The sequence below is a fragment of the Sinocyclocheilus grahami genome, unplaced genomic scaffold (assembly GCF_001515645.1).
Source record: "Sinocyclocheilus grahami isolate Dianchi unplaced genomic scaffold, SAMN03320097.WGS_v1.1 scaffold291.1, whole genome shotgun sequence".
NCBI lineage: Eukaryota > Metazoa > Chordata > Actinopteri > Cypriniformes > Cyprinidae > Sinocyclocheilus > Sinocyclocheilus grahami.
In genome coordinates, this window is record NW_015505470.1 from 1,045,345 (window position 1) to 1,056,097 (window position 10,753).

A 10,753-nucleotide genomic window follows, 5' to 3' on the forward strand; every position below is an offset into this window, starting at 1 on the left:
CATGCGTGTCATGTGCCTGTCTGTCAATGGGAGGAAGCCACACCCTATTTTGGAGCTTCCACCCCGTTTTGGAGTTCCCGCCCACATTTGGAGATCTCCAAGCTGCAGTTATACCGCATGAGACCAGTCTATCTGTGTTTGCGGCGCTCATGACAGGAATATGTGTCGAAAATACAAGAAAAATTATCGACACGAAGAGGAGAGAGTTTTTTGAAACTGACTGGAATGTGTTCTTTTAAAACTGGAGGGTTTTGTCCGAGTATGTTCTCACAACATTGAGCTGCGACTGATGAGCGGTAAAACCGGGGACTGAAATATGTTAGTCAAAATTTCCCTTATACCGACACGTACATTCTTTATAGGTACACTATAATTACAGAAACGTACACCGTAAATTCAGTATACTTACATAGTTCTTTGCGGGTTGTAATCTAAAGGGTTACCCAATATTGTGTGTAATGTATACAGTTTTTTATTGTGAAAGCATATAATGCAATGCAATACAATTATGATTCAGTGACATAAATAAATGTTCCTCAAAAGCCTGATGTATAATTTTTGACTTTTGATACTATTTTAATTTTGATACTATTTTAACATGATTTAAAAAAAGTATGTATGGACAATCAATTAAACCTTCAGTCCAGTAAGTTTTTTTTCTTGAAATATTTCTAACAATATAACGTCATTGGTAACACTTTATTTTAAGGACCAATTCTCACTATTAACTTTTTGCTTACTAGCGTGCATATTAATAGCATATTGACTGTTTATTTGTACTTATAAAGCACTGCCTTATTCTGATTATTCTATATCCCTTACTCCAATCCTGTACCAAAATTTAACAAATATAATAAGCAGCTAATTAGGAGTTTATTGAGAGAAAACTCTTAAAAGTTAATATTTGTAGGCTTACGTTTACTATAAAAAATTAAATAAAATAAAAATACTGAAAAAGAATTTCAAAGCAAAATACGTACCAATTTTAGAATTATACTAAAGGCCTTTTACATGCTAAAAATGTATAAAATATAATTTAGATGACAAAAGGCATGTAGAAGGTAGAGAATTGTGTACAAGACACTTTTCAACAAAGTTTTGATCATGATGGTCATTTAGGGCCTCAGACATTTGTGTATCAAATATGATACAGTAGGCTTTATAGGGTTAAAGAAAGTGCAATAACACTTTTTCAAGCATAGCATTTCATAAAAAGGCATTTGGTTTCGAATGATAAAACAGCAGATATTTTGTTATTAAGATAAGACGCATTGTGACACTTTTTGGCTGCCAAACATCCACAAAAACAACACACTGACACCAGTTAAATTATTAAAAGATTCCAGAGAAGCTCAAAAAGCAATACCAGTTTAGAAGAAAACTTTAGCATTTTTTGTTCGCCACTTCTTCTGATTTTTTTTTTTACCTTATGCTATGAAATTCATATATCATAGGTATGATAGAAGAGCCCAAAAGGGTCTAAATACAGTATTTATTAGTCTACATCAATAGATAATATAGTTCTGTTCTGGTTTCTATTCATTAATAAATCAGTCCGAACTAGACATTGACCGGCAATGACATAAATACAATATAAAAGGAAAAATTGTCTTTAACTTCCAGCCATAAGCCCTCAGTCAAGGCCAACAGTGCAGCATTGTAGTTCGATAAAAAGTTACATTTGTACCTCTTACCTGAATGAATCAGAACTGCAAGGATCAGGAGGAGAGGAGCAGCAAAAGCAGCTGATGCCCAAGAGAAAGCCTCCTTCTGTGCCTTCATCTTGGGACTAACTTTCACAGTCTTCCCAAAACAATTAGCATGATTTGCTCACTCTGAGCACATCCCTCAACTCAGAGTCTTGCCATTCCTTCCGAGGCTGGGCTATGCCATGCTGCTAACAAACACACATAAACACTCAGGGATGTGCATTCACACACACATGTGCATGTGTGCATGTGTGCATGCATTCTCACAACCAGTCCACTATGATGGCATGTTTGTGAGTCGCTGAATGGGTCTGTTTGTGTAAGGGGGGAGAAGGGGGTGCTAATATATGTGTGGGGAGGTTGTTGTTGCTTCATGGCCTGACTGTTTATTGTATTTCACAAATGAATTTTTCTTTGAGTAATTAAGATAATAATATAATGAAATAACAGGATTCTTTAAAAAAATGAATTTTTCTTTGAGTAATTAAGATAATAATATAATGAAATAACAGGATTCTTTAAAAAATTATAATTGTGCAACAGAACTTATAAATATTATATTATTTTACATTAAGTGAATAAAAATCAGAGAAATGAAAATAAATTTAAATAAAATAAAAACAATGACAAAGCAGCATTAGCAGTATTTTAAAGGGATAATTCAAACAATAATGAAAATTCCATCATCGTTTATATACCCTCATGTTGTTCCAAACCTGTATGACTTTATTTTTTTCTTGAATTTTTCTTTGAGTAATTAAGATAATAATATAATGAAATAACAGGATTCTTTAAAAAAAAATTATAATTGTGCAACAGAACTTATAAATATTATATTATTTTACATTAAGTGAATAAAAATCAGAGAAATGAAAAGAAATTTAAATAAAATAAAAACAATGACAAAGCAGCATTAGCAGTATTTTAAAGGGATAATTCAAACAATAATGAAAATTCCATCATCGTTTATATACCCTCATGTTGTTCCAAACCTGTATGACTTTATTTTTTTCTGCGGAACACCAAACAGTTTTACAGTTCCCATTGACTTCCATTGCATTTTTGCCCATATTTTTGAATGAACTATCTCTTTAAGACTCTCACAAATACCTGCCTCTCCTGTAAGCTTAAAAAAATTTGAAGTGGAGAGCAAGTATAAATAAACAAAGAGAAGAAATTTCCTATTTAAGCTGATCTGGGAGCTGACTCGCCATCATAAAACTGACCACATGGCATAGAACAAGAACCAGCTGATTTTAGACTGTGCAAATGCGCAATTGACAAAATAGCATGGACAAAGTTGTTCAAGATTTTAGGGTGAAATGTACTTTAATAGTTTAAAAACAGTTTTAGAGTTTTGATGTCATATAATGCCTAAATGAAACTCAGAACAGAACAGATCAGAACATTGAAGAACAGAATTTGAATTAAAATCTCTTTTGTCAGTGATTTGTCATTTATTTCCAATAACGTAATTGGATTTATTTGATACTCTGTGCATGTTTTTAGCAATTAAAACATGCTGTAGTAAAACTGTAGTAAAGATTTAGATCTGCAAAATACCCCACAACTTTAAAGATTATTTCAATGCCAGGAACCTTTTAAACAGTTTAGATATGCAGCTGGGGTTTCATGGGGCACGTTTATACAATGCTGTCCTCCACTGGTTTGAAAGCACCAAATTGACCCTTCCTTCTCTGTCCCACTATAAAATGGACAGTGTTTCTTCAGGGTCTCCAGGTTGACTTTATCTCTTAATGAATAACAGTCATTCATTAAACTGGGGCAAACAAGGAGAGAAGGAAGGAAAAAAAGAAAGAAAGAAAGAGGAAAGAAAGAAAATCTTTCCTGTACATACACTACAAGCTAGGAGCTAATAGCCTTAAAGCAAAGTGAACTTTATCCAAATTCACATTAACATTTATGTTCACATTTCCCTTTAACAAATACACATACAGTACAGGGAGTAATTAAACCAGTGACTAATTCATTTTCCATATACTGTAAGTCAGTGTAGGTGTAATGACCTCTTGTCATAAACAAGCTTGTATATGTCAGCATGAACATGGTTTCTGTACTAAACAAAAGGCATATTTACCAACAAAAAAGAGAGATGAAAGGCGAACATATGAGCCAACAGAAGCAGGAGGCAACACTATAGCAGATTTTGTCTGTGTTGCCATTGGAAACCTGAGTGAAATTCATATTTCATAACTCTCCCACCCCCGGCTGAGTCCCTGGACGTGTCAGAGCGAGTGGGAGCCAACGTGGGCGTAAAGTGGGCTCAGAGGCTCCAAAGCAACTTAAGGCTCTCATCCCACAGTGCAACACAGAGCAGGATATTCAGTTACTACTCATGGTTTCAGACATGCTGGGGTTGTTGTTATGATGAATTCCTTGAGTTGCGATTTGCTTTGATTTGAACTATGTGCCCTTAAGCGCCTATTTTTGAGAATGGCTCTTAAAAGAGTATTTTTAGATCAGAAAATAGTATTTTTTTAGAGGTGTGTTAATATGTGAAAGAAAATTTAGGGGGAAGTCTTGGCTTAATGGTTAGAGAGTCGGACTCATAACCCAAAGGTTGCGGGTTCGAGTTTCGGCAGGGATTGTAGGTGGGGGGAGTGAATGTACAGCACTCTCTCTCCCACCTTCAATACCACGACTGAGGTGCCCTTGAGCAAGGAACCCCCAACTGCTCCCCGGGCGCCGCAGCATAAATGGCTGCCCACTGCTCTGGGTGTGTTCATGCTGTGTGTGTTCACTGCTGTGTGTGTGTGCACTTTGGATGGGTTAAATGCAGAGCACTAATTCCAAGTATGGGTCACCATACTTGGCCACATGTCACTTCACTTCATTTAATTTAATTTCATTTCACTTCACTTCAAAAGGAAAGAACATTTTATGATGAACACACACACTTCTGTGATATGCACAAGTAAATTTTGTTCATTTCATACAAAGATGAAATGCCACATCAAACAGAGACAAACTTTCTCAGTTCTTTAAAAAAATGTCAAGTAACCTAAATATGTACCTAATGTAGTAATATCTAAATGAACTGGTTCTCTTTTGAAGTATAACTTTGACAGCGTGTCATGGACTTGATGCTATGGGGAACGCCATTCACGTTACTGGTGTCTGAAGCATGTGTAACCTCACGCCAATATCCACTGGCGATGCCAGTCCATAACATTAAAAGCGGAGTGCCTGCGAGTATAAAAGTGTGCCTGCAATACACACCATTAGCTTTTTATCTTCAGGAGCCATATGCTTGTAACACATGTTATTGAAGACAATGGAGAATTCAGTCAGCAAGTGTTTCAGAATGTGTGTGCATCCATGTGCTTGTTATTTGACACCTAAGGAAACCTATGATATGCAGGTTGTTTGCTTGGGAGTAGAGTACACACATACAGCACTCAAGGTTGCTGGATGAACTTACTGAGACAAGCTCACATTGAGGAAGCTACGATCATCCCACTTGTCCCTCTTCTTGAGGGATCAGGGACAAATGTCTGCTGAGGCAGCTTGAAGACTTAGATTGAGGGGACAGCAAAGGTTTTCAGACTGTAGTCACTCTTTCTCAATCCTCGATTGGTAGCTTGAACGATCTGGTGGATCAGGAGGCCCAGTCTCTGGCATCTTCCGATGCAGCAGAAAGCATGTTGCTAGTGCCATCTTTCTCTGAGGAGCAGGATGTGGTTGGAGAGGGCAAAGAAACTGTATGCAGCAAGCCCTCTTCTTCTATCAGCCACACATGTGGAAAACTGTTGGATGTTATGGCCCACGCCACAGCTAGATTGGATCTGTGTCAGGAAGCCATGATTGTTCCCCTCCCCTCCATAAGTCTGCTGATTCTTCCAGGTGCTCACACTGAGGTGGAGAGATCATGGAAAAAAAACATATCTTGCTTATTTCCCTTTCAGCATTCCGATTATAGGGACTGTGTGAGTTGGGATTTGTGAAGATGTTTTAGGAGACTCTGGTTAGCTATCTCTCACAGGGTGAGGCATCCTTATTGAAGGCTATGGTCTTGCCATCCAAACGGTTACAGACCACCTTATGATTGATTGGCAGGCCATATGGAGCAGTGGGTCAGGCTGTAAATGCCTTGCACAAGATGGATGTGTTGCAGGCATACCTGATCTTCTGACTTGGATCAGGGGCAGGGATTTTCCCCTGAACAGTTGTTGAACTGCTCCACACCACAGACTTGTCCGTCCTTCTTGATGCCCCGGTCTCGCCCTCTGGACTTTTTGGCACTCCAGTTGAGATAGTCATGGAAGAGTTCAAAGAGGCAAGGACATGCTCTCAGAGGAGGGTGCCTGGGGGCACAAGAGGTTAAGTGCTTACATCAGGCTCTGAGACTGGATTAATAATGTAAGAAATGTGTGTCGCAATAATAGATATTGCATTACTCATGACAGTCATCTGGTAAATTCAGTACAATGCTGAGGTAAAGCTGAGGTGATGGATAAGAAGGTTGGTTTCCATCCATTCTGGTTCCAGTTGCCTTCTTCAACTGGAGCAGAGTCTTGAGACTGAAGGAAGATAAAATAATATTTTCTCTTGAGCTCCTTCAGAGCCTCTGGGACTGATGACATACAAGCATTCCATCAGTTCTCCTCCAGCATATAGCTGAGAAGTTATGAGAGTGGGCAGTTGGATGGTACGCATGTCCAGCAGTAATAAACACAGACTCTGCATTGTCATTTGTTGTCCCTCCTAGAATTTCTTGCTGGATTCACAGAGATTGAGTAGGTTTTGTTTTAGTGCTTAAAGAAAAATACAAAGCGTTAGTTATAGTGGGTATTAGGTAGTGTGCCTTTACTCAAGCCAGGGTTTGAGCTGATCTCCCTCACTCACACTCGGGACTTTAAGTAGGGCCTAAGCTCCCCTAAGGCTCCCTTGGGGTTTAGAGCCTAGGTGATAAGAGTTACTGGGCAAACTGCATTATGTCTTGCTCTCGTTCGCCTCCCTTTCCTGAGTAAGGTTAAGGATGTATGCTCCCCCTTGGAGGAATGGCAACACTGAAGGTTTTAGTATTAAGTGCTAATTTTGCAAAGATTGGGAATCTTTCTAGTAGAAATATTAGATTAGGGAGTATCACCACTATGTCTCACATGGGATGCACCCATTGAATTGACATATTGAGTCAATTTATGCTATGCCCACAATGTTTGTGCATATTCACAGCGTAGTGAGGCATAACTCTGCATTGTCTGCATTGTCTTGCTGGATTCACAGAGATTGAGTAGGTTTTGTTTTAGTGCTTAAAGAAAAATACAAAGCGTTAGTTATAGTGGGTATTAGGTAGTGTGCCTTTACTCAAGCCAGGGTTTGAGCTGATCTCCCTCACTCACACTCGGGACTTTAAGTAGGGCCTAAGCTCCCCTAAGGCTCCCTTGGGGTTTAGAGCCTAGGTGATAAGAGTTACTGGGCAAACTGCATTATGTCTTGCTCTCGTTCGCCTCCCTTTCCTGAGTAAGGTTAAGGATGTATGCTCCCCCTTGGAGGAATGGCAACACTGAAGGTTTTAGTATTAAGTGCTAATTTTGCAAAGATTGGGAATCTTTCTAGTAGAAATATTAGATTAGGGAGTATCACCACTATGTCTCACATGGGATGCACCCATTGAATTGACATATTGAGTCAATTTATGCTATGCCCACAATGTTTGTGCATATTCACAGCGTAGTGAGGCATACATTCTCTCAGCATGGCGTAGTGAAGGGGTTCACAACTCTGGCCCTCGAGGTCGAATTTCCTGCAGATTTTAGCGTCAATCCTAATCAAACACACCTCAATAAGCTATTCAAGGTCTTCAGGATTACTAGAAAGTTACTGGCAGGAGAGTTTGATAGGTAAACTCTGCAGCAAAGTGGACCTCGATGGCCAGAGTTGAGAACCCCTGGGGTAGTGGGTATTGGTTCCCATAGCGTCAACTCCATGACGCAGCATCCAAATTCCAATTTGAAAAGGGAACATTTCGAATTGTGTATGCATCCTGGTTCTCTGAGAAGGGGAATGTTGCCATGCCTAGGGCTTGCCTGCACATCTCCTTCAAACAAATTTGTTGATGATGTGTATTGCAGGTGCCTTTTTAAACTCATGGGCAGGGGCATCACAACCAGCGGCTGAGAGTGGCCCAACACAATGTCTTTTGAGGGGCCTGACTGACTGCACTGAATGTGATTTTGAGAGGGTCTCATAGCAAATTCTGTGCAATGGGCCCAGAATCTATCCACATTTGCACCCTGATTTTTAACCACATATAATATGTCTTTTACACTCACATAGCTTGCAGCAGTCTTGTGCCACTGCTCTATTTTAACTGTTTAATATCACAGAGGAGGCCGAGTAAATGTAATAAAAACTCTGTCAGGGGACAGGGCAGGAAGAGATAATTACAACACGCTCTACTTTCTCCTGCCCATTGTGAGTTGTGTGCTGTAATTAAAACATGAGTTCTAGAGGCACTCTATTACTGCCAACAAAGAGCACTCTGTGGGAAGAATGGAATGTCAGCTAAATAACCCGCTGGTAAAATGTCTGTTTAACCAAGGCATGTTAAAACCAACAAGAGGCAGGGTTTGGCTGATTAGCATGGTCTAGTTCAGAGGTTCCCAACCTTTTTTCCAGGAGATGTTCCCCTAATTTAACCCCCCCCCCCCAAAAAAAAACACTAGCAAACAAGAATTAAAAACAGGAGGAACCTAATCCTTGTCAGTCATCATTATGAGGTATAAGCAGCAGCCGTTGAGCCATCCCAGCAACAATTATTCTAGCATCCCTGTACCTCCCAATCTCCTCCATGATTCCACTCTTTCTCTTTCTGTGTAATACCACTGAGTGGGTTAATTCGGCGCTTGAGTCGAGCCTCTGGATTGATCCTCCTGCGAGGACAGCAGGCATATAAGACTGCTGTCACTTTAGTTAACCCCAGCTGGTAACTAGCAGGAAAACGTATTTATTTATTTATGTTACCACACATAATCCTAGTATTTAGATAGTACCATAGGTTATAGTGCAAAAAATAAATAAAATTAACAGAGATAACAGAGTGCTACTTAAATAAGTAACTACTGCTACAAAACCACAACCGGAAAAGCTATTTATATTATCTAGAACAAGATAACATGTCCCACGCCCCTACAAAGGATAAGCGGTTTGGAAAATGGATGGATGGATAATATGTTAATGTAATAAGTTTTTTGGTCAGGCATTACAAACAGCCACTCCTTTAAGCAGGACTCGATTTTATGGGCCTGTGACATTTTTGCCTATTTCTGCACTATAGAGTGTTGCAAGAATGAATGACATTTAGCATTTCAGCACTTCCTGTTCTGTTTCCCTGAAATGATGACAGAATTGTAATTTTTGAGTGAACTATCCCTTTAAGTGTACTTAAAGAAAGAATACTTTCATCACAATTAAGCACACTTTAAAAAAGTGAGCTTTGTAATAATTTTAAATTCAGAGTTTAAAGTACATTTCAAATAACTGTTTTAATAATATTTTGTTGTGCTTTAAAGTACACTTATTTTGATGTGTCAACTAATGTACTAAGTAATATGTAAAGTACTTGATTATAATTTTAACTGTAGTGTGTTATTCAGTAGTACATTTAAGTTCATAGATTTGAGATGTACTAAATTACAACTTCATTACAAATATTTCTAAACATTACAAGTAAATATATTTAAATTAGTGCTGTCAAACGATTAATCGCGATTAATCACATCCGAAATAAAAGTTTTTGTTTACATAATATATGTGTGTATTGTGGATATTTATTATGTATATATAAATACACACACATACAGCATATATTTTGAAAATATTTACATGTATATATTTATATTCATATAATTTATATTATAAATATATTTAATATATAAACATAAAATTTAAAAAAAAATGTATAACATGTATGTGTGTATATTTATATAAACATAATAAATATACACAGTACACACACATTTACTATGTAAACAAAAACTTTTATTTTGGATGCGATGTAAAAGCATGCGACAAGCATGTATTTAAATTAGTATTGTCAAACGATTAATCATGATTAATCGTTTGACAGCACTAATTTAAATACACGCTTGTCCATATATTCTGCAGCACACTTTAACCATATGCCAAAGACAATAAAAGCAATTATGAAATTACATATGTTCTACTTGAGCAAGTCAGAAACACTCTAAAATTTAGATAATTGCATTTAAAATACATTTAAACTATAACACATTTTCATTTAATTACAATTAAAATGCAATTAAGTGTCCAAAAAACATTACATTCAGTTTGCAGTTTTATATTCTTTTAACGTTTTTAAAGATAGCACATTTCAAATTGTGTGCTTCTGTGATTTCATGCACCAGCCAAGCAACTGCCATTGAAATTAATAAGAATACCAACAGAGCTTTCTACAGGTATTACAGACCTCGTTTATAATCCTGAGCAATAAGTTCAACAATGCAGTCCAGTGACATTTACATTACATTTATCTGTATGCATTTTGCAGATGCTTTTATCCTAAGTGACTTACAGCACATCTGCCCTATACTTTTTATCAGTATGTGACCTTGGCACCGCTAATGCCATGCTCTACTAGTTGAGCTACAAGAACACAAGGTACAAATGCTGTATTTTACCAGATGATGATCTGATACAAATAGACAGGTACAGAAACACAAATGCACAAAAAAACATTCACACAGGCAGGGCAGCACGCAAGGAGTGCATTTGAGCAAATCCATTTTTAATGAGCATCTGTGCTATTTGAAGGATACAGTCTCACTGTTTGAAAGATTGATTAAGCTGTGGGAATACTTCACTGAATCACATGGATCTGACACACACTGTCTGGAAATACGAACAATATTCTCAGTTTATCACACAGCTTGCATATATTTGTCATGTAAAACACGTTTTTTGACTAATTAAAAAGATATCTGAGCAGTAATTAACATATTTATTATCATCAACACAAAAATTCCAATAGTAACAGGTCCAATGAACACAGAAAGCTTATA

At 37.5% G+C, this 10,753-nt stretch overlaps 1 protein-coding gene across 1 annotated transcript in view; it reads right to left on the reverse strand.

Moving 5' to 3' along the window:
* LOC107600797 (hepatocyte cell adhesion molecule-like) overlaps nt 1-1,871 on the reverse strand; it is an 18,741-nt gene extending 16,870 nt beyond the window's left edge. Inside the window, exon 1 of the mRNA XM_016292766.1 lies at nt 1,695-1,871. Coding sequence (XP_016148252.1) covers nt 1,695-1,782 — 88 coding nt within the window. The 5' untranslated portion in view covers nt 1,783-1,871. The remainder of the gene's footprint in view (nt 1-1,694) is intronic.
* Between the last annotated feature and the right edge of the window lie 8,882 nt (nt 1,872-10,753).